The sequence below is a fragment of the Prunus persica genome, chromosome G6 (genome assembly GCF_000346465.2).
Source record: "Prunus persica cultivar Lovell chromosome G6, Prunus_persica_NCBIv2, whole genome shotgun sequence".
Classification (NCBI taxonomy): Eukaryota; Viridiplantae; Streptophyta; class Magnoliopsida; order Rosales; family Rosaceae; genus Prunus; species Prunus persica.
In genome coordinates, this window is record NC_034014.1 from 23,984,734 (window position 1) to 24,009,040 (window position 24,307).

Sequence of the window (24,307 nt, forward strand, 5' to 3'; positions counted from 1 at the left end):
CTCTCCCTACCCTCTCCTTATCTGATTTTGATAATTGTACAAGCAACAGATTATTAATTGGATGCCTAGCTAGCCTAGTTTCTGTAGACTAGTAGCTGTTTAAACATGCGATCAGTGGAGTCTACAACAACCAAAGCCATGTTTTCTGATGCATTTTCAGCAATGAGTGTGACTTTCCCTTGCTTTTAAAGGGTCTTGCTTCTGTGAGTTGCTTTCCTCTTCATGTTCAAGGAAATGATCAAAATTATAAGCTATTAAAATAGCAACTTGCTTTTATTGCAAACAAAGCAAAGGCATAGACTAAACATATGAATATAATAGTGCCCTACAATAGAGGGCATGTGCCAATACATGACCTTAAAACCACTTACATTTACACTAGAAGAACACTTCACACCACTTACGGAAACTATCTTCCAATGTTTGCACATATGCTCAAAATGATTGATCATGGAAAAGGAGGGCCTACAATTTGGGAACATAAATAACTGCAAGTACAAAGATGTATGGCTATATTTGATCTATGTTTATATCTTAGTTTTGGTGGTTCATTGATGTAATTTTGGGGGGACCCCCATGAAGCAGGGACCTTAGCTCATTACCAGCCATTTGTGTCCAGTAACCACAAAGCAGATGGCTTAGTACATGTCATGGTTGAAAATACGGCCATGACCTATTTAAACTATGTCTCATTAGTCATTATATATTGATTGCATTGACCCAGCATGAGTCCTAAGTCAAGGGGAAGGTAGTTAAGATTCCAAGTAAAGCTCGGGGATCTGCACATTGGCTATGGAGTCTTAAATCATGAAGAAAACTATAAAATGGAAGCTTTGAACAAACCCAAGTGTGTCCCAATGCTTGTGCAAACCAGCTGTTAAGAGGTAGATATGTGAACGATATGCTTAATTCAATGAACCAATTTCAAAACACATGGAAATTGAGGGAACCACAACTCTTTCTTATTTTAAGTAATTATAGCTTCAAACTCTGATAAATTAATACTTTTAAAAATGGATCATGTGTAATCCCAAAACCTATTAAAGCACGAGAGCATTTTTAGCATTATTTATTCGCAACTCCTTATTGTATGGTTGGTTTATATAAATCAACGACTATCAGTTATATAGCATATATACATGAATAATTTACGTTAACATTTTTTAAAACGTGATTAGTTATATATCATAGAGCGCACTTAAGATTTGTTTTATACTCAAAAGAAACTAATATATAAAGGAATTGAGAGACCAACACAATTATGCATAGGCAGACCTAATAGAAACAAATCATTGGGGATTAGTTTAAGATGGAGCACAGGATATTACTATAATAAGTAAATTAACCATTTGTTTTGTATGTTGGAACTTGGGTTAGTGCTGGACATAGAGCTTTGCTCTTCACCCAAAAACTATTTAGGTAGCTGTAGCAATCACATAGGTAAGTAAGAGACCCATCACCATACCCATGTGATTGGGAGCGTGAAGGAGAGCGTTGAGTAATTGGAGCGTGACGCCAAAAACATCTTCTATAGCGAAATAGCCATTGCTTTGCTCTGTTGCTATCTTCCCTCCCTCCACTGACAAAAACAAAGATATGAAGAAAAATAGTCTCACTCACTTGGGAAGTGGGCACACAGAAACAGCTGCTGAAGAAGCTACCAAACCCTCCCAATGCTGCAACACAAAACCAAGCAAACACCAAGGTTTTCTGCCATTTTGAAAAGCTCCTTCTTTTTTTCTAGTTCATAAACCCAACATCAGCTAATTAGTACTAACCAACCTGAGGTATATAGCCACCCCAGTTGGACACAGAGATCATTCTGGTAAGAGCAAACTTTTGGTTCTCATTTCCAAACATTTCCCATTTTATATTATCCTCTTTAACTTGATTCTTCTTTTTCTTTCTTTCCTTAATAAAGTGTGTTAGCTTTTGTGGGTTTAAAGGGCTTGTCTTTGTCAATTTCTGGGTTCTCTTGCTTTTAGTTTGTTCTTATGTTTTTTCTTTTGTTTTCTCAAATACTTAAATGTCTGGGGAACTTGTGGTTTTGAATGAAAATGTGGGTTTCAGTTGAGCTGAAAGTTTCTTACTTTGCAACCTCTGGTTTGTAAAGCAATCTCTGGATTTTGAAGGTTTGACAGTGAAGAAGAGCTGAAGTTTCTTTCTTTTCATGTTTTGCTTTTGAAGTGTTTTGGCTTAACCAAAAATGTCGTTTTTTGTGTGTGGATTTTGCTAAGCATAAAGGTCCTATTTCCAGTGTCTCTCTTTGAGCTATTCATGTCCTAATTTGCTTTAGATCTGTGATAGAACCCAGTGTTCCACGGATCTAAGCGTTTCATCAAATTGGGGCGGTACTTAGTAATTTAGGATAATTGAAGAACACTTCAAATCATATTTGCTTGCATTGGTGCATTTCCAAAAATATTTTGTTATTGCTTTTTAATTCAAGAAAGATTGGATGTCATCAAATAAACAGAAATGGTGTCCATTTGTGCTCTGCTGGGTCCAATATGCCCACAATCAATTACTTGCCTGCTTTCATCATGAGCATTTATGCAAAATAAAAAATAAAAATTGCCAATCCTACGTGGTTATTGTTGTTATTTTATAACCCTTCTTGCCCCTTTGTGTCTTTAATCATTTGTCTGGGACATAGTATAAATACTGAGTAAAAGGGTGGGAAAATGAGAAAAAGGTAGTGACATGGTTTGCTTAATGAAACTTGCAGGTGCAGCTTTCTTTTATTTTACTTCTGAATATTTTGTGGGTTTGGTTGGTAGTAGTGGTGTTAGTTTCTGTGGACTTTCTTTTAAGGCAGGTGTGTTGTTTGTTTGCTTGTTAGGTTTTGTACTAAATACGGATCTAAGGTGGCCATCCTTTGTGACCCCTTTGCTTGTGTTTTTTTGTGCATATATAAGATATTCTCTTTAATGTTTCTTCTCAGCCAAAGGTTTCTCTGAACTGCTTCAGGTGTTGTGGGTCAGGGGATTTGAAAGGGAGACAACACAATCAGCACTTTTACCAAATAGATATACAAGATGCAGACACCAAAAGCAAAGTAAGATTAACGTTTATTGGCTTCTTTTATAACTAGATTAACATTTATTTGCTTAACTTGTAGTGTTCTCATAATCACCATTAGTCTTCGAATTATGCGTAAATATGCAGATAAGTTGTAATAATAGAAAAGCAATAAAGTTTTGAGCAGTAATTTACTTTGAGCTAGTAAAGTGTTCATAAAACTCATGTGAGTTTTAACTGAATACAAAGTATCATCAAAATTAAAATGCTGATTTGCAAGTTATAATGCTATAGAAGTCCATATTTTCTCGGCCTAGATTGTATATCTCTCTGCATCTGAAAAGTAAGTTAGACAAATCAAAGAAGGTGCCTTGGAGAATGTTGGTTATGCATCATATCCCTGTGGGTTTCGAAGCAGCCAGCTCAATGCTTGTGTAACTTGTGATTATAAGGTCGGTACAAATATTGTTGAACACACTTGAAACAAAATTGTATTAGCAAGAGTTTCCTAATTTAGCGCTTGTGGTGTAATTTCTGAAAGCATAATTAAGGAAAAATATCTTTTTTCAATCTTTCATGTTCTTGATGGGTTTTTGGCATCAACTTTTGCAACTCATCATTTACTCTTAATGTTTGATGCATGTCTTTTAATGTGTATATCCCTTTCCTATTTGACAGCAGAATTGGATCTTTGGAAGTTCCTCAAAGGAAATCTCCAGCAACACCTCGAACTACTCATCAACTCAAGACGCCTAGATCGGAGCCTGATTCGGTATCCTCTCCTAATGTGGCAACTAGGACGCCGAAAAACAGAAGCCCAAAAGTCATTGAGCGCAGGTCACCACGAAGTCCAGTAGCTGAGGTATTCCATGATAACTTCTGAGTTATGACTAGAAGGTTCTCTAGTGTTTCACTGCCAAAGCTAATGCATCCAATACTGTTCAACTTTTTTTGATCATCTACCTTTTTTTTCATGTATGAAGATATCATAGTTTCTTTTATGCCTTATTCTAGTTGTGGATTTCTCATTGACTGCTCCTTTTCCTGGGTTTGAGCTTCAGAAGAAGCAACCAAAAAGAGTGTCAGATTTGGAATCACAACTTACTCAACTCCAAGAGGATTTGAAGAGGACAAAGGACCAGTTGAACTCATCCGAGTCACTGAAGAGGCGATTCCAGCAGGAGGCTGAAGAAGCTAAGAATCAGATAATGGCCATGTCTGCAAAGCTTGAAGACTCCCAACAGCAACTGCAGGAACTTTCTACTTCTGAAGATGCTCGTGTGCAAGAGCTTCGTAAACTTTCTCAGGATCGGGATAGAGCATGGGAGTCTGAACTTGAGGCTGTCAAGAAGCAGCGTTCAATGGATTCCACTGCCTTGGCTTCTGCCATAAATGAAATTCAGAAACTAAAGGGTCAGCTGGAAAGGGTGGCTGAGTCTGAAGCCACCCAAAGCAGGCATGCAGAGTCAGCATATGCTGAGATACAGAACTTGAGAATGGAACTTTCCGAAACTCTTTCCCTCGTTGAGAAATTGAAAACCGAGCTCAATGATTGCAAAGACTCTGAAGCCCGGGCCCTAGAAGTTATACAAAACACTCATATGCAATTGGAAGCCGCAAATGCAACCATAGAAATGCTAAAATCAGATGGGATCAAAGCCACTGAGTCTGGCAACTCGTTATCACTGGAGTTGGAGCAATCCAAAGCTCGAGTTAAATCACTGGAGGGTCTTGTTAGCAAGCTTCAGGCAGAACTGATTAATAGGAACAATGTAAAACCTGTTCAGGAAGATGAAGAAAATGAAGAAAGAAAACAGTTAAAAGCAGAGGTGAGTTCTTTGAAATATGAAGTGGGTCAATTGAAATCTGCATTAGAAGCAGCTGAGGTCAGGTACCAGGAAGAATACATTCAGAGCACATTGCAGATTAGAAGTGCATATGAGGAAGTTGACAGTGCAAAATCTGAATCATCCCAGAGGGAAGCTGAACTGACAGCAGAACTGAAGAAAACAAAGGCTCATATTGAAGAATTGAGGGCACAGCTGATGGATAAGGAAACTGAATTGCAGAGTTTATCAGAGGCAAATGACGGGGTGGCCTTGAAAATTGAGAAAAATGTATCGACTGAAAATGAATCTGAACTTGCACTGGAGCTAAAGAAGTCAGAGGCTGCAGTGGTAGAGTTGAAGGCAAGTTTATTGGATAAGGAGACGGAATTTCAGAATATAGCTGAGGAAAATGAAATGCTCAAGATGAAACTTGAAAATAAGGAAATGGAAAGGAATAAAGTTAATGATGAGGCTGTTGTTTGGACAGAAGCAGCAAGGGCTGCCGAGCACGAGGCTCTGATGAAACTTGGATATTTAACGGAGGAAGCAGATAAAAGTACCAGGAAAGCTGAACGGGTGACTGAGCAGCTGGATGCGGCACAGAATGCAAATATGGAAATGGAGGCTGAGTTAAGGAGGTTAAAGGTGCAGTCAGATCAGTGGAGGAAAGCCGCCGAGGCAGCTGCTGCCATGCTTTCAACAGGAAACAATGGGAAACTTGTGGAGAGAACAGGTTCTCTTGATAGCTCCTACAACCCTCTGAGTTCACCTTATTCAGAAGACCTGGACGATGACTCACCGAAGAAGAAAAATGGGAACATGTTAAAGAAGATTGGGGTGTTGTGGAAGAAGGGCCAAAAGTAGATGGAATTATGTTGCAGGTTTGCTTGATTCAGTATGTTCTGTTATTCTGTTGTTCTCTTAGTTTTTATCTTGACAGGCATTTTGAAGGATGCTAGGCTGCTAGCACCTGAGTTTCATATGGCTATGAATATGGATATGGATAGACTCGATCAATGTTGTATCTTATTTTGAGTCTTTCCATTTATGTTATAAAAGCAGTGGGGTAATTATGTATGAATCAGTGACAAATAACATGAAGATTGAAAGATACATTTTATTATGCTATTTGGGATGTGATATGAAACTCCGTCTGGTATATCAATTGGCTAATGATTTTCATGTGATGTGTGAGAACCGATAAGCATTTGGCTAATTTACCAAATGAGCACGTTCGGCCCAAGACTTTAAAACAAAAATTTTACCTTGTTAGATACCTAATCGCTTAGAAATACCCTTTTAGGCATCAAATTAACCAAAACCAAAACGAAAAAATGTGCATAATGAAACAGACAAACGCACACTAACATTTAATTTCCAGTTGAAGTGCGTTGTTGATATATGCACTAAAGAAACAATTTACAATGCAAACGGGGGAACACATCCAATTGCGAAGTCCTACAAGACAATCCTTCCTATGTGACAAGACCAACTACAGTCATAACATTTCACCATGCACCATCAAGAGACAAGATGGCAACATAAACATGATATAACTCAAATATAGCTTCTACACTGCTGCACTATATCAGCTTATTCCCTTTTGAGAAGAGGCAAGGTGATCGTTGAAACGCCGAAGCAATCCACGTGTTGCGAAGTAACTTATAATAAAATGATACTCTTTTGGTGGCCTTAAATAAAAGACACAATCAATACACACCCTCTCACATCACAGCTCAAGAAACACCAGCATTATCTTCACTGCTGAAATTGAGTTTAGGAGAGAGAATCAGCAGCAAGCATTTGCTGAGTCTCCGCCTTTATGTCCATAGCTCCGACTTGTCTGCTCAAGCCATCAACCAAATCTTCGATATGAGTTCTTTCCGTCTCCTTCGCTTTACGTGGTTCATATGTTGCATCTTCACTTACTTTCTCAGAAGGGGTTATTTTGTCAGCATCACAAGTGGAACTTGAATCAGAGATAGTAGTAGACCCTCCATCAATAGGAGTGACTTTTGCAGCCTTTACATGGGAATGACCCTTCAATGCTGGGCTCACTTTATCTTTTGAGAAAACAAGGCAGTCATTCGGCCCTGCAGCACAGTTTTCTTGTTCATCAATGTCAATACCATGTCCTTCAAATCCAACTTTCTCATGCTTCAAGTGATTTTCTCTACCAGATTTACGAGACCCTTTACTTGGAACTTTTGGGGATATGCTGTTCCTTGAGGGACTAATGACCTTCTTTGCAGCATTTGATGCTTGCTGAAGTGGTTTTGGAGACTTCGGTTTCATATTAAAGGATGTATTTTGAGCATCAGGTTTTTTATTCCCTAATTTTGCCACAATTCTAGCAGGTTGAAGCTTTCCCGGCTTTGCCTTGTTTTGGCCCCCACCCTGGGTAATACTTCGTGCCCCACTTTTAGGCAAGCCACTAGGTATGACAGGATGAGGCTGAATACTTCCATTGGGAGAGGGCAATACTGACTTCACCTGCATAAAGTAAAAAACTATGTAGGTTATTTAAAAGAGGAAACAAAAGAAAGATAAGAAGGTTTGCTAACATAAGTTTCACCACATTCACCAAATATTACTTCTAACTTATTTAGCCTAGGCCTTCTAGTAGCAGTGTAGTTTATCTTATTCAACTTAGTAACTGACTTGAAACAATAACTTCCCATCTAGAACATAACGATCAAAAGAGGCAAGGCAAAACGAACCCCGTCAAAGAAGCCAATTTTTGGTGACGGCAATCGTAATCCGGAAGGTTTTGAAGCTAGAGGAAGTGCACCATTTTTTTCGATTGGAGCTTTCACCGAACACTGACTAAGTAACTCAGCGACCTGAGTCTCATCTCCAGTTGAGCTTTGATCATAAGCATAGTTCTGCAAATCCAAAATCTCTGGTGGATCACCATCTACAGAGCTGCTTTTGGAAGATCTTATGTCAAGGCTAGCTCTTGGACTGTATGACATTTTTTTTAAAGTCGAAATTGATGATGATGACTCTGAGGACCATTCGCTGACAGAGCTAGAAGGTGATGTGCTAGTGAGCAGCTTTGTCTCCAGCACCATATTAGTTGACAGATGAGATTTCCCAGACTGACTTTTATTTCCTGGTTCAATTCGTGATGGTGTTTCCCAGGTTGAACCAGAGGAAGGCGGATTACCAGTCCTGGAATCAGTTTTTCTTTTGGAGTTGAAGGGAGATTTACCAATGTTGTTAGATGAAGTACTTCCAGAACTTTCAAATGAGGAAGAAGCTACTTCTCTCTTGGCTGTGGGTGAAGAACCCAAGGATGATCTAGATAATGGTCCAGGACGAGGCACAAGTCGGGAACTTAAGGGTATTTTTGGCAATGGAGCCCCTCTACCTGCAATGATCAAATTAGGTTCAGAGAGTGACAATTTAGACCACAAGTAAAAACTGCTCGGCCTCTAAGGGAAAAAAGATGAATAAATCTGACCAAACAGAAGTTCTTGTTACCAGTTGTGCTTTTGACATTATCCTTTTCCATTTTCATAAGGTTGCCACCCAGAGAAGCCCTCTTGGTTAATCCTGTTGGGCTAGGATTAGGCTTCCCTAAAACCTTTGTTCGCTTCAAAAGAGATGTAGTTGCTTCTCGTGCGGAAACAGACTTCATTTAAAGAATAAAAGAATTGTGTCAATTACACAATATAAAGGTCAGAACTCGTTTTCATAAAGTTTAACCATCTGTTAATCAGCATAGTCAAGTATTATCCCTGCAATTTTGGATCTAAATAGCATGAATCGCTTCATAAGTTGGTTGAATCATCATTATATTTTAAGAGTTATATCTCAGTAGCATAATTACAGTTTTAACTGCTTATTACTACAGTGAGTCATTTACGTACCTGTGATATTTGTGGACATGTAGATAAATTTTTCATTTTCCCTGGTTTTTGCACGTTGATACTTGGCTTCTTAGATGGAAGTCTAGGAATCACCTGAAATTTTACACCATTATCTCAGATATTCATATGATCTTATCATTACAATGAAGCTTCCAGGCATTAACTAAGCTTACCTTATCTTGAGAAGCAAAATCTACCCCCTTCGAAGCTGAAAAACGGAAAATGCCTGGTTAGTTTAAGGAATAAGTCTCCAAAGAAAATATAGGCTGGTAAGAGAAGTGTGAAGGCAATGGCACCATGAAGGTTTCAATAATTTATATAAGTTCCCTTCATATAGGTATTATCTGTACCAACACCACCATTATGAGAGAGAGAGAGAGAGAGAGAGAGAGAGAGAGAGAGAGAGAGAGAGAGACCAAAGTAAAGAAATCAATTAAATTTCTCCTATCCTGCCAATTTTCGAATTTAATTCTAAAATTACATTGCTTCAAGAATAGGGGGGGAAAATAGAAGAAACAAGTAAATTTGTGGCGTCTGCTCTGCAACCAGGCAGAAAACTTCGAGCATATCAACCAGACAAAGCAACACTCTCTTTTGTTATATACCAAATACAAGTTATAGAAGTATACTTACAACCACTAATTTTGGTTGCTGTTACTCTCGAACCCTCCATACTTTCATCCACTACACCGGATGCGTTATTGGATTTCTGGATTGACGCTCTTACATCTTCAAACAAATTGGCCTCAATACTTTCTAGTGTCAAAGTATCACTTTCTAATGTGGAGATTGAATCAGTGGATCTATGAATTTCCTCTTGAATTCCAGGTAACATATGTTTTCCACTCTTTTCTCCTTCAATCATGGTAGACAGCTCTTCAGGATCCAGAACACCTGAATTCACAAAATGTGTATCCCCTGCTATGAATTTGAATGTGCAAGACAGAAATGACCAAAATGACATTGACTTATAAACTTCTGAATATCAAATCTAAACACAAGCCCACCTGCACTGGTGAAAAAAGCACTATCCCAAGCTAAACTTTTGCGCAAATTGTACTTGCCACTTCTCTTTGTCATTTCTGGTTCCAATGACTCGGAGGGATGAGTTACTTGCTCGCTTAGCTCAAGGTTTTCAGGCACGTCCTCCAATTTGTTAGCAACCATAGCCTCAAACAACTGAAAACTTCTGTTTTCCTGATCTTCTGAATATCACATTGTGAAAATTAGGTTAGATGTCACATCAACCTTGCGAATAATCCAAAATCATTTGATAATCAGGGCAACAATATAGAAATTATAATATCACAAAAGGGCACTTTTCTTTTCCTCTCATCCCTCGGGCCTAAGCCTCTGCACAAGATACTTGTATAGCATCATAAATGCAAGACTTGAAGAAAATCATTTTGAGACCACATAGAAAACCAACAAACATAAGGTGTTTCTGCACTAAGAAATCAATTTGTTGCTCTCATACAAACTTAAGCTTTCATGTTCTGATTCAACAAGTAAAAATGTACGGCGCAAGAACAATTTGCCATTTTTGTCATTTCAATAACATTAGAATCAGCTATGGCCTACATATGGCAACCCAATAAAGTATCCAAAACTTACACATCGAAAGCGAAAAAAGAACAAAACTTGTCTACCAAAACTAGAAATAAATTGTAAAAAAAAAAAGAGAAGAAAATTTGCTAAATTGCAAGAGCACCTGAAATTGAAAACCGGAGGTCTCCAGCATAGGAATTGATGAGCGAATCGTCCTCAGACGAGACGTCGATGAGACTAAGGCGTCTCTGCTGCACATCGGCCTTCTTGTTTATCAACTCGATTTTGTCCATCTCGGAGCTTAAGTGAAATCGAATCGGACTGGATCGGGGTTACAGTGATGGAAGGAAGCGCAGGTCGTTTTTTGTGTGGAGAAGGTGAAATATTTTGAACTTCACAGAAGCGGCGGTTCAAATTTGGAAAAAAAATCGAATAAAAAAATGGAAGTTTATATATGTGTCGCGAAAGTGAGGGAATGGGAGCGTGTCTTGTATGTATGGGCCCTGATAAGGCCCATAGGCCCAATCTCTTCATTTGAGAAACTTTTTTTTTTCTCTCTCATTTCTCATTCTACTCTCTTTTTAAAAAATAAAAATAATTTATAAATATTCTAGCACTTCAAAATAGTTATCCTACATACTTTCCTCTTCATTTTTCCTGATGAAATAATTGAAATTTAAGATTGCATTCATAATTCAATATTAGCTTTTTTAAAAAATAAAAATAAAAACGAAAATAACCGTTTCATAGTCAAGAAATATTCTTATATTATGTGACCAATTTTATGAGACCATGATTATAAAGAAAGTAAAATAAGAAATGGTCTATGGTCACATGACCAATTTTATGAGACCATGATTATAGAGAAAGTAAAACAAGAATTTCTCTATGGTTGTATTCAGCCACGGTCCCATGCCTAGATTTGGCCATGTCCATGGTTGATATCATTTGTTCTTCAATTTGTTCTTTATCACTTTTTACTTTCTATTTTTGGTCAACTAATAATTTTACTTTTAAATAAAAAAGATAGTGGAAGACAGAATAAGTCCTTTAAGGTGTAATATAAAAGAATGTATTCCGATCATAGAAATGAGACTCAGAGACAGGTTTCGAACATCTGATAGACAGAGCAAGAGAATTGTAATATTGCACCAGATTAACTGATACTTAGAGCCGATTAGGAAATAAGCTACATGGATTAGGGATGTACATATACTGGTTTGGCCTTCGTCCTAGCAATTCCCACAAGAATATTGAGTCAACTACCCAAAACCCTATGGTTTCTTGCTTGCAAATTTGGTTAAAGAATAAATTGAAAACGAACGGTAACTTCATTCATGAGATTTGATACAAAGCGTGAGCTCACTCATTTCATCAAAGTTGAGGCATCTTAGTTAGCTGCATTGCCTTCCAGAGACGTTGCAGGTTTTCTGCCTCGCTTTGTCGCACTGGGAGAAGGTGATGCTTTGCTTGGTGTAGGCGGCAAAAACTTGAGCCGGTAACTGACAAGTGAAGGTCCAAACGTGCTGTATTTTCCGGTACTGCTGAAAGCTGTTTCAGCATCAGATCGCCTCCTGAAAACCACCGTGGCGCGGCTACTCTTCCTCAGCACTTCAGTCAAAGGGCCATAGCAGCTAAATATTTTGTTCAGATTCGCTTCTGAAGGGACAGACTCCAAGTCTGTAAATTTCAAGATCAGGGCTGTAGGTGAGAGATCTTTCTCACAACTCTCATTCATGTGAAGAGCTGGCTTTGACGTTTCCAAATCAAGATCTCTGCCACCAATTTTCTGTTCAGAATCCAAATTGGGATTCAACTCAAGACTTGATTGTGGTTCAGCGGTAGAGGTATCCTTATCGGTTGGAGCTCCAGGCACTAACTTTCCATTTTCATTTTGATTCTTGCGTGATGGTTGCTCATGAGGAATTGCTTCTGTCTCAGATTTTTCAGTAATGCCTGAGCTGATTGATTTCTTCCCAGTCCTAGCTGATTTCTTGCCCAGCTTACCACCAAACAATTGGTTTAGAGACAGTTGATGCTCCTCTGGACCAGGACAGTCCAGGCATATGGTATTCCTAAATTCCGAGAAGCAAGTTATTGGGGAAGTCAAGAAGCTGTATCCGTTCATGGGATTGATGGCAGCCAAGTAGAGCTGAGACAGCATCTCATCAGGAGATGGGTACTCCCTTCCAGCCAGCCTTTCAGTTTGTGCTTTCTCTGACACAGTTTTTACTTTGCCTTTATCCTGAACTGCACCTTCTGTGGACGTTGCATTGTAATTCTTGAGTATCGGACTCAACCCACTTAGTTGGCTTGCAACCCTACAGATCCTATCTCCAACTCTAAAAGCCTGTTTATTTTGCAGAGAATTACTATCAGGCCCTGTTGATGAATCACTTCTCCATTGCTTGACTGCCGAGTCGCCAGCCAAAGAATCAACTGCCTTTCGTTTCTTACTGGAAGACTGTGAAATCAAATTACAGCCGGATTTCCCTTCTGATCCGTTCTCACTCGTTGAAGTAGACAAATACTTCTCAGCCACTACATCAGACAAGCTTTTCTCCTTTTTACTTGGGCACATACTATCTCCAGATATGTGCTTGCGCTTGCGTGATGAGTTATCTGTAATTTTTGATTTCTCCATCAAATCATCATCCTTAATTACTGGAAGTGCATTTTCAGTTACTTCACCATTGTGCTTCTTTTCCAATAGCAAAATGTCATCATCATCCAGCAACCCACCAAGCATACTGAACTCTGGCAGCTGAGAATAACCCTTCCAGCGATAGAAGGCTGATAATTGGGCCCGTGATGTTACAAGTTCTAGTCTATCAGCTCTGCTATATGGAAACTGAGCCAATTCTTTTATGAATTTAATGAGTTTCACAGGTTCAAAAGAAGCCGCACTTAAAGAACTGTCACCACCATCCCTTCTACTTGCTTCTTCCCTGATCCCAGCATTACTAATTATCTGAGTTTTCAGTTTTGAATATACGTCTTTGGATATGCAAGAACAGGCCAAGCCAAACTCTACCCGTCTTGAGACTTCATCCAAAGCACAAGCAATTGCATCGTGGAATTCTTCTATATCACTCTGCTTCTCCATCTGAGAGAAGTGCTTCAAGAAGGGCTTAATCTTTGGTGCTTCATTCCAAGCAAATGTTTGATCCCAAAAATATGCTATCAGATAAGTGCCTTTTTTAAAATACTTATTTGCCTTCTCTGATGAAGCCGAAGGATCACAGATCTGACCAGGCCACCAGGGATGACTTCTTACTTTGCCCCATACTAGATCAGAACCATGGAATTCTAGTTCTGAGGAAGTAGATTTTACATCCATGGACACATTCCCATCTGTTCTCATACTAGGGTTTGAATCAATAACCATACTGGACAAATTAGGCCCCTTTTCTGTATTCTTAGAAACCCATGGAGCATCATCACATGTCAATTTATTTTCATTGGTCTGCGCTTCTACATCAACTTCCAAGGCCTGATTTTCTAGTCCATCACTTGTTAACATCTCAGAGTGAGAACTTAAATTCAAGTCTTTGAGATGCAAAGACTCATTGTGGTTGACAACTTTCTGGTCCACAGCTACGATGTCATCTGTTACTTGTCCAACAGATCCTGTAGTTCCCAAAGACTCAAGCTTCACGTTGTCCTGCATAGAACTTGAAGCATCAAGACTCTGCTCTCCAGCTTGGCCCTGCTCCACATTTTGACCCCTTTCCTTCTCAACATAAGCTATCTCGGCTACTAGAGCAACGTCCTCTTTTTTGTCATCTCTCATTGAGTCATCCGTTCCATGAACTGCTACATTCAGCTTCGCCTCATCTCCATCCACAGCACTCACAATTTCACTTTCTGCACGTTCCCTCGAAATCTCATCTTTCCCTCTATCCTTTTCGAAACTGAATGAACTTTCGACACTCCTAAAAGTATCCTCAGATTCTAAAACCAACCCTTTATTATTTGCTGCAATCCCATCACCCCCTGCACCAAATTGAGGTCCCTTTAAACCCTCTCTACCTTCCCCGCCATCAATCCCCACCTGTGACGAAACAACGCTTCCTTTCTCCTCAGTAACTCTATCTAAAGATCCTATTTTCACTTCAGAATCTTCAACTATATTTACCAATTCACCTTTTGGTCCTTTTCCTTCCAAACCCTCATTTGTTCCACCATCCCCTACTTCAAGGCCCATATCATCAAGTTCTACTGACTCAGAGAGATTAACCCCATCGTCACTTGGGTCAGACAAAACGACGTCGGCGTTCAGGTCCATAGAGTCAGATACAGTCAAACGTATAAAACCCTAGAAACCAGAATGAACGAATATTATGTCTATAATTAGTCAATAAACCCTAATCATGGAGAACTGTGCACAAATATCGAAACCCAAGCTGAAGAGAAACGAATGGAAACAAAGTACCTTTCGGGCTTGCTCCGTCTGGTAGCTTGAAATCCTTCAATGTGTCAAATGTTTGAGGCCTCCATTTCAGAACCGAACGAAGAATTTGTGGCTTTCCGTTTCAAATCGATGACACGAAGACGACCCGGAAATCTTCCGAGGACACGTGGTGGAAATCGGCGGGAGTTGTGTGGTTTATTTTGGGCGAAAAGTTATAAGCAATTAAATCTGCTACCGCCTTGGTTTGGAAAGTATTTGGATCAATTTTTGGAATTTAAAGTTTAACAGTTTATAAGAGTGGCAATTGTCGCTACTCGCTACAGTAGTTATTGTTTGCCCAAACAAACCCTATCTTCTAACTATATAAATTCCCTACAATAGTCACAACCTTAATCAACCACATAAGATATTCAAACATAATATATACAATTCAAAGTTTATAAAAATATATGAAGTTTCACAATCGTGTAAACGGTCTATCCTTTAAATAAATCATTATTATGTGAGTAACAAGTAAAACAGTTATAAACAATTTTTAAAAATTGTTCGAGTAATAGCGCAAAGTAAGTTGCTTTGTAGTGTTACGTAAAATAATCCTAAAATGTCACTTAACAGTACAAATTAATCCGTCAAAATTAAGTTTAAACATATTCACAGTGGAGTTCAAATTATTATTTTTTTCTCTTCTCAAAAGGCTTAAATATCGAAAATTGAAGATGTCATTACATAAATTTTGTCTCAAAATTGTTAAAATGCTACAAATACCTTAGCATAGTACGTAGAGCTATGTGTAAGGTAGGGGCCTAAAGCCATCTCATGCCTACGTGTGACTCCGCCATTGTTAGAGCAACATATAACGTCACTCTTAAAACAACAACGACCCAATCATTTTTTTTATCTAAACAAAGGCTAAGGACTTAGTATTTTTGTAAATAATTAAAATCGTCTAATCCAACCAAATAAGAAATTAAACTTATAAATATGCGATATACATTTACAAGGGACAAAAAACAACTAATACTATACAAGTAAACATTTACTTATATCAGGTCCTAATCTAACAAAACCATTCAGATTAGGTCCTAATCTAGCCAAGACAAAAAATAAGCCCAACCAAAACAAAAATCACAAGTGTAAGAGCGACCGACATGTCGGATACTGACAAACGACTTCAAATTCACCACCGTATTGGCGAAATCTTTCATTCATTTCTCTCCCGCCAAAACCCGGGATTTTTTCAAAAAGCACCAAAAGCGCATAAGCAAAACCCGAACTCCCTCCAATCTCGATCGTCATGTACGGAGCACCAGGGAGGAGCTCAAGCTCGAACAACGGCTCCTTGTGCGCACCTGGCTTCTTCAGCATCTGGTCCACCTACTTGGCTCAAATCGAGCTCGGCGACGACAAGCCCTGGCTCAATCTCACACATTCGCTCATTGGCTTCTTCTCTACGACACTAGGCCAAGTTCTCCTTTCCCAGGTCAAATTCCTCACCTCCTTCAGCTATGAAATTTGTCAATTCCTAACAAAATGTATGATTTCATTAGGTTGTTGTGCTTGGTTTTGGCAATCAATTGCATTAGTTAGGGTTTGCGTTTGTGGAACTTTGAATTTTGAGTAGAATTTCATAATCTGGCTTATAATTAGAATTATACTTGGTGCAGCTAAAGGACGATGGTGGTGTTTCTGTTCTGTCGATTGACTTTGAGAAATTTCGGAAAATGTGTGATGTTGAAGATTTGTATGTAGCACTAGAGGAGAAACCCAAGATAACCCTCTTATGTATGAGCGTTGCAGCTCACCAAGTCCTGTTGACCCAGTGGGACAATAACCGGGTGGAGGAGGGTATCAAAGTTAATATCCGATTGCATAACTACCCCGAATCCATGATTGCTTTGAAGAATTTAAAAGCTGCATATATAGGTATGTAGTCTAGGCCTTTTCATTTTTCATTTTAACCTTTCATATCTTATATATTTAGAAGCATTTGAAGGTAATATTTGATTTATTGGTGGCATGACAGATAAGCTTGTATCTGTGCGTGGCACTGTAGTAAAAGTTAGCACTGTCAAACCTCTTGTGGTGCAAATGGGTTTTGACTGTGTGAAGTGTAAGACAAGCATTACACGCATGTTTCCTGATGGGAAATTTTCACCACCATCAAAATGTGATCTAGATGGGTGCAAGAGCAGAAATTTTAACCCAATTCGATCTACTGCACAAACGATAGATTTTCAGAAGATAAGGTAGGTGCTTTGAATATCAAGCAAATTCCAATTTTACATTTACCTCCATTGACCTTGTTGAAATTCGTTGATACCACTTAAGGATACAGGAGCTACTAAAGCCTGAGGATCATGAAGATGGCCGGGTGCCTCGCACAGTAGAATGTGAACTGCTTGAAGATCTTGTTGATGCATGCATTCCGGGAGACGTGGTGACTGTCACTGGGATTATAAGAGTCATTAACAATTACATGGATATTGGAGGAGGTAAAAAAATTCATCCTAATTCATTTCAGTACTTTATGCATCCAGTAACAATTTATATCTTATTCCTATGTATGCAGCGGACCAGAAAAGAGGACAATTCAAATTCTCCCCACTAACTTAAAATGGGTAATTTGTTTTAATTATTTCAGGCAAATCGAAAGGAAAGAGTCAAGGAATTTACTATTTGTATCTAGAAGCTGTTTCAATTAAAAACTCCAAGTCACAGTCTACGCCTGAGGATGTACAAGATTCTAATTCTAATGATATGGCACTTGTTGATTTTTGCTCATTCTCCCCAAGGGATTTGGAATTCATTGTGAAGTTTTCAGAGGAACATGGTCCAGATACCTTCAGGCAACTACTACAATCTATTTGTCCATCCATCTATGGTCATGAGCTTGTTAAAGGTAACCTTATATACTATTTCTTCATCTTACAGTGTCTCCATAAGTCTCATGCTAATTAATCTTTTTGGTTCTCTCCTAATTCACCCTCATTTTTTTCTTGTATTTTATCACTGTTATTGTGATAAGGATGCATATTATAAACCATATGAAAATGATAACATTCCTTAGATTATATATGAGATGCGAACTATGATACAAGTTACTTATGGATAATGGTACCTGCCTGGTTTCTCAAGTTCTACATTTAATTTTCTCCTCATTAAGCATATCTTTTGAATTTGATAAAGCAGTATAACAATGCTAGTTTACTTGTTTTTCACCAGCGGGCATAATATTGGCACTCTTTGGGGGTGTGAGGAAGCATTCAAATGATCAGAACAAGGTTCCTGTTAGAGGAGACATTCATGTCATAATTGTTGGTATGGTTGAACTCCATCATGCTCTTTTAACGGTACTAAACCTTGAAAGTTGTGCATGGAAAGAGAAGATGAATTTGTACCACCTCATTTTGTTAGGTGATCCTGGACTAGGCAAGAGCCAACTACTGCAAGCAGCAGCAGCTGTTTCTCCAAGGGGCATTTATGTGTGTGGTAATGCCACAACCAGGGCTGGTCTCACTGTAGCTGTTGTGAAGGATCCTATGACAAGTGATTATGCTTTTGAAGCTGGTAGTTATTTTCTTTCTTTCTTTCTTCATCTTCTTTTGTTTTTCCCTTTTCTTGTCAATAAAGATAGTCTAATGCTTTTGCTAACTTATATGTAATATCTGCTTATGGATGTTGTACTTGTGATTAATTTCACAGTTGATTGGTGAAATTTAACTAATAGCCCCCCTCCCTTCTTAAAGGGGAAAGTACATATTAATCTTACAATATGTATTCTGTTATTATAGCTTCAAAAGAGTGATTATATTAAGCTATTGTCTCAATGCATTCATCTATAATAACCAAATCTTGGATTAGGTGCCATGGTACTTGCGGACAGTGGATTGTGTTGTATTGATGAGTTTGACAAAATGACTACAGAGCATCAGGTTTGTCCCCAGTGGTTTTATATTAGTTTCTATTGTCTAACTTCTAAAAGAGTTGCTTGTGCTTATATTGAGATTGTTGCAGGCCCTACTGGAGGCCATGGAACAACAGTGTGTCTCTATTGCAAAGGCTGGATTGGTGGCAAGTTTGTCAGCACGAACTTCTGTCTTAGCAGCAGCAAACCCTGTTGGTGGTCATTATAAGTAATGTTTTTAATTTAAATTGTTGGTGAGAGGACTATTATGATTCTGGTAATGGATAAAATGTTCTGTTGTTGTAGACTTTGCTCCCTCTGTCATTGCTTATATTTACTGAATGAGTCCTATTTCATATCCCCTATAGTCCTTTTGGAGAACTCTGTCAATCAGCAGATTATGTCACTCTGTCTTTCTCTCACTTTCTCCATCCTCCCCGCTCTCTTATTGCAATTTCATTAATCTGTTGCTTATGTGGACGAAATACTTCATCAATAACATAACATATCTGTAGCTGTGATATCTTGACATTTCAAACCCGCATTTTATGATACCAATAACATTTCCAATGGCAGCCGTGCAAAAACAGTGAACGAAAATTTGAAAATAGGTGCTGCTCTCCTATCACGATTTGATTTGGTTTTCATATTACTTGACAAACCAAATGAACTTCTGGATAAGCGAGTCTCGGAGCACATCATGTCGGTAAGTTATCCTCTCTTGGCCCTTCATAATGTACATATTTTTATTAGTTACATGCTATTCTTATCTCATTTGAGGTAATTGTATAAGACACACCAACTATGTTTTCATGACTTGCATAAAACCTGTCATGTATCGTGGTGTCAATTGGAAAATCGTTCATATTGGCACTACATGGAGTTTCAAAATTTATCTAGACAATGCAAGTCATAAACTGTGATACAAAATCAACATTGAGATGTTAAAACCAAATTTCTTTTAGGAATTACAAGCAAATTTTGTCCTAGAAAAATAGAGTATTTACTTATCTCTTTTGATATTACATGTTTGCAATGACATTTGTTCAGTATGCTACGAAAGTATTAGTAAACAGAGTTTAATAGAACTTTGTAATGCCAGTTGCCAAAAAAACAAAAAGATTCTTTGTTCAGTGCGTAATTCAAGGATTTGGTTGTCTATCATGTAGCTTCATGCTGGATATGGAGAACATTCACCAGCAGCAAAAAGGATTCGTGGAGGTATGTCCATATAGAACCAGACTTATTAATTATTTCTTGCAAAGCAAGGTAGCAATTGCATGTCGTGAAATACAGTTCCACTTACAAAAGATTCTCTCTTTAACAAAATAATGCCTTCTGGTTCACAAAATACAGCATCACAGAGTGCAGAAGGCATAGATATGAATGGAGAAGGTGGTTCTTTGGTTTCAAGGTTGAGGCTTGACCCAAACACGGATGGTGATTTTGTTCCATTACCAGTTCAACTCCTACGCAAGTATATTGCTTATGCAAGAAATTACGTCTTTCCTAGGTGATTTTGGCATGACCTTTGCCTTGTCACTCGTGTGCATCTGATTGCTCACGCAGGAATTGTGATTCATTTCTATGTTTTTTTCTTTGGTTTCTCATTTTCTTTTTGCTCTCAATTTTCAATTTTGGGTGAACCAGGATGTCAAAGCCTGCAGCAGAAATCCTACAGAAATTTTACTTAAAACTAAGAGACCATGCTACATCTGCTGATAGCACACCAATAACGGCAAGGCAATTGGAGAGTCTGGTGAGGCTGACACAAGCTCGAGCTAGGCTAGATTTAAGAGAAGAAATAACAGCCCAAGATGCAACGGTTAGTTCTAATTCTGCTCAGATGAGTTTGGACAAAGTTCCTGGATCATTCTACCAGAGTGTCTTCTTTGCAGGATGTGGTTGAAATCATGAGAGAATCCTTGTATGACAAGTACATTGACGAGCATGGTGTTGTGGATTTTGGTCGAAGTGGAGGAATGAGTCAACAAAAGGAAGCAAAACGGTTTTTAAGTGCCCTCAATAGGCAATCGGAGTTGCAGCAGAAAGACTGTTTTACAATATCGGTATGTCACATTCTTTTGTGTGCTTCTGCAATTATCATGCTCCATCAGTCGCCCATGTATTCATGTACTCTTTTATTTCAGGAAATATACAGTTTGGCAGATAGGATTGGCCTAAGAGTTCCAGACATTGACACATTTGTTGATAACTTAAACAGTGTTGGTTATCTGCTCAAGAAAGGGGCAAAGACGTACCAGGTACTATATAACCTTCTCTACTGCGATCTGGTAGTTACTATTCCAATGTGACAACACAACAATAGTTCCATGTAAATCTCAATATCTAGAATTTTATATCATGCATCTTTTATTTAATCATAATTTTTTGTTCAGGTACTTTCATCATCTTATTCTCGGAGTCAATCGTCATCAAGGTCAAGAGGCTAAGGTTAGTGCAGCAATTCGGAGCGCATTGAAAATTTTACATCTTGCATCTGAATTTTGTTTCAGAGTTCTGCTTCAAAAACATTAGTACTGGAAAAATCTAATGCCAAAAACACCGTAGTGGCATAATTTTGTATATAATTTTGTAATGTAAACAGTTCAAGGACATCATTTTCAATCACCTATATGATAACATAATTATATTACATTGGAATATTTTCTCACTTTCTCAGATTTTGTAAATACCCTAGAACTGTTTCTTTTCTACCTTTTTGAGTAACAAAGTATACATTGACATGCCAAGTGGTTCAGCTGAACCAGAAGCATAATCATACATCACTCATCTCCATCTATAGGCTCTAACCTCCATTCACTCCCATAGTAAGAATTGGGCAAACCCAGCCAAAATTTGAAAGCCTCAGCTGCTCTCTTCCTCTCAATCCTCCTGTCCTGCCTGGCTTGTGAGGCATGCTTACTAGTAAACATCCTAGAATGCATCTCCACATAAATTTTAGTGAACTTTGTCTTATTTGGAGGGATCCCATTCTCTTCCATACAAGCCACAATCTCCAAAGCCTTCTTAAAGAAAGCAGCCCTGACACATATATCAGCCAAAGTATCTAATAGCCCTTCATCGGGTTTCAGTGTTGGCGGATCGGAAGGATCAGAAGTTTCCCCTTCCTTTTTAACCCTACATCTCTCCTTCACTTCATTCCAAAGCAAGAGTGCCTCCCCTGGTTTTCTAGCCAATGCAATTCCGTTGGCAAGGCTGCCATAAGTGGCCACATCAGGGTGAAACCCATTGTCTTTGATTCTCTGAATGATTTTCTTGGCTTCTTCGACTAACCCCATTCTGCAATACGCTTCAACCAACATATTCCAAGCAACCAAATCAGCCTTTACCCGAGGATCGTTAAGCATCTCATCAAACACCTTGTTAGCCAGCTTCGGCTGACCCGACAAGGCAAAAGCTTTCATCAAAGTGGTGTAACTGATCTTGGTGGGAGCAAGTCCTCTTGTTCGCATCTCATTAAAAAAGCCAAGAGCCCCAGCACTGTCATCAACCAGTATGCATCCATCAATCAATATATTATACGAAACCACATCAGGCTCAATCCCAGCATCATCAGCCATCTCCCTAAGGAGCTCCTTGGCCTGGTCTATCTGCAGCTGCTGGCAATAACCTTTGAGAAGAATATTATACGTGATCCGATTTGCAGGCACACCAACTCTTGTCATCTCTGCAAGCACTCGCCGAGCACGGTCCATTGAGCCAGCCTTCACAAATGCAGAAATAACAGTCGTATAGGTTACATGGTCAGGATGGCTTGAGCTATCATCCTGGTGCCTGAGTGCCTCTAGCATCCGAACGGTGTCAGTAACACGGCCAACGTTCATATAACCCTTCATTAAAGTAGTGTAAATCCTAGAGTTACAAGTGTATGCTTTAGGCAACAATGGCGGCTCACAATCATTTGCTCTAACCGAATTAGGAAGCAACTTCTCAAACACATCCCCATCACTTAGACTCGACTTTGAATTATTCGAATTCAAATCCCTTAAAATCTTGCACAGGTCTCTCCTCCCTTCCCTCATTGCTTGAACCATTTGCTCTGCGGTTTCCAAATCACCGAAACCAACATAAGCTGCCACCAGCGAATTCAACGTTGTCAAACACAAGGTAATGCCCTTGTCAAGAATCCTCTCCAACACAAAAACAAGCAAATCCTTCCTTCCAACTCTGGCGCACAGCTTGATCATAACATTGTAAGTGAGCACATCAGGCTCAGCACCATACTCAGGCATTTCATCGAACAGCTTCAAGAATCTCTTAGTATCCCCCAAATTGGCACAGGCATTCAGCGCAGCGTTGAAGGCTGCCGTGTCCGGCCGCGAGTCAGCGACCAACTCCGGCTCCGAGAACCGCCGGACACGGCGGGTGACTGAATGGAAGAGCTTGAGAGCGTCGGCAGGCCCGTCATCCCCAGTGGCGGCGAGCCGGCTCACGACGGCACTCCAGGCCTTGACGTGAGGGAGGAAGCCGGAGCGGAGCATGGACTTGACAATGGATGCAGCATAGCGGGTCTGGCCAGCCTTGGCGGCAGCGACGGCGAGGAGGCCAAGGGAGTTGGCGTCGAGGTGGCGGAGCTGGCGCTCATTGCGGAGGCGCGTGATGATGGACTGGGCGCGAGTGAGGCCGGAATGAGAGTTCTGGTAGGAGAGTTGAGAGAGCAAGCGGCTGAGGCAAGTGGGATTGGGCAAATGGGTGGATTGGGTGTAGGCAATCCAAGCCTCCTCTGTTTTTCTCTGGCGGAGGAGCGTCAGAAGCTTTTGGTCTTCATTAGGTAGTGCGGCGGTGGCGGCGAGAGAGAGGTCTGAAGTTGGGTTGGTGGGGGGGTTGGCGGTGGCGAGTAGGCGAAATGGGCGCGTGGGGCTGGAGATGGAGGAGGGATAGTGTGGGGAAGAAACCCAATGGAGGGTGAGAGAAGAGTGGGTTGCAGGAAATGGGTTGTTGGAGTTAAAGGTTAGTGGTGAAGAAGATGGTGGTTTGAGGTTCATGTTTGCTCCATTTGGGAGAGAGAGAGAGAGAGAGAGAGAGAGAGAGAGAGAGAGAGAGAGGGGTCTGATTAATTAAAATGATCGAAGGAAGAAGAAGAAGATAATGGAGATTGGGGTTAAGAAGGGGAAGGGGAAGGGGGAGGAGATAGTTGAAGTTTTGGGTGAGTGGAAATGGTAGTATGTACGTCGACTATATTCTATCCTCTTGTTTACTTGTGTACGCAGTAACTTGCAGATAAGTTCAGTTTCTATTTTCAGTGAGCTACAGTGACAGTTAAGTAAAAGAAAATGCTATTTTTGTAAGGAATTAAAAAGTTACTCGACACAAAATTATTTTGGTAATTTGATGATATCGACACAAACGGTTCGTGCGGTTTTTTTAAATAACTTCTTAAGCCCGCTCGGATTTAAACCCAAACCAAAAAGTCAGGGGGACGGGAATAAAAAAAAGGTTATTTGTTAGTTAAATTCCAAATCCATGAGTGGATTAGATGACAGATTTGCTTGTGATAATTCAATTCAGTCTAATTGATCTCATTAAAACTGAAGAGTTCATCCTCAAAGCAAATGGGATTTTAACTCTCGTCAAATTCCAAAATAAAGAAAATTAAATGAAATAGACAAGTGTGAAAAGCCCATTTTATTTGGGGAGAGGCTACTCCTCATCTTTGAGTAGCCAAGCTTTTTCCAATTTTATTTGTTTATCG

At 39.4% G+C, this 24,307-nt stretch overlaps 4 protein-coding genes across 8 annotated transcripts; 2 read left to right on the top strand and 2 right to left on the bottom strand.

Annotated features, from left to right (window-relative positions):
• Positions 1,493 to 5,987, top strand: LOC18773886 (interactor of constitutive active ROPs 2, chloroplastic). Of its 5 annotated transcripts, none has more exons than XM_020567092.1 (4): positions 1,493 to 1,825; positions 2,971 to 3,058; positions 3,700 to 3,883; positions 4,077 to 5,987. In XM_020567092.1, the coding sequence occupies exons 2-4, from the start codon at positions 3,039 to 3,041 to the stop codon at positions 5,712 to 5,714; spliced, it is 1,842 nt and encodes a 613-aa protein (XP_020422681.1). In that variant the 5' UTR covers positions 1,493 to 1,825; positions 2,971 to 3,038; the 3' UTR covers positions 5,715 to 5,987. The 5 variants fall into 5 exon arrangements, with proteins under 5 accessions (XP_020422681.1, XP_020422682.1, XP_020422683.1 ...); XM_020567093.1 differs by having other exon boundaries at positions 3,703 to 3,883; XM_020567094.1 differs by having other exon boundaries at positions 1,495 to 1,825; positions 4,083 to 5,987.
• LOC18775320 lies at positions 6,195 to 14,931 on the bottom strand. Its single transcript, XM_020565857.1, has 10 exons — positions 14,709 to 14,931; positions 11,667 to 14,591; positions 10,437 to 10,605; positions 9,733 to 9,930; positions 9,359 to 9,619; positions 8,899 to 8,933; positions 8,726 to 8,818; positions 8,337 to 8,487; positions 7,571 to 8,223; positions 6,195 to 7,343 (listed from the first exon to the last, which is right to left on the bottom strand). The coding sequence occupies exons 2-10, from the start codon at positions 14,559 to 14,561 to the stop codon at positions 6,627 to 6,629; spliced, it is 5,172 nt and encodes a 1,723-aa protein (XP_020421446.1). The 5' UTR covers positions 14,562 to 14,591; positions 14,709 to 14,931; the 3' UTR covers positions 6,195 to 6,626.
• Positions 15,945 to 21,079, top strand: LOC18774136 (probable DNA helicase MCM8). Its single transcript, XM_020567013.1, has 16 exons — positions 15,945 to 16,167; positions 16,352 to 16,610; positions 16,711 to 16,933; positions 17,016 to 17,179; positions 17,329 to 17,586; positions 17,910 to 18,005; positions 18,102 to 18,254; positions 18,549 to 18,619; positions 18,702 to 18,820; positions 19,168 to 19,297; positions 19,761 to 19,812; positions 19,948 to 20,104; positions 20,242 to 20,416; positions 20,490 to 20,660; positions 20,742 to 20,855; positions 20,991 to 21,079. The coding sequence occupies exons 1-16, from the start codon at positions 15,982 to 15,984 to the stop codon at positions 21,042 to 21,044; spliced, it is 2,382 nt and encodes a 793-aa protein (XP_020422602.1). The 5' UTR covers positions 15,945 to 15,981; the 3' UTR covers positions 21,045 to 21,079.
• Positions 21,146 to 23,748, bottom strand: LOC18775629 (pentatricopeptide repeat-containing protein At3g09650, chloroplastic). The gene has a single exon (XM_007206366.2). The coding sequence runs from the start codon at positions 23,598 to 23,600 to the stop codon at positions 21,378 to 21,380; it is 2,223 nt and encodes a 740-aa protein (XP_007206428.1). The 5' UTR covers positions 23,601 to 23,748; the 3' UTR covers positions 21,146 to 21,377.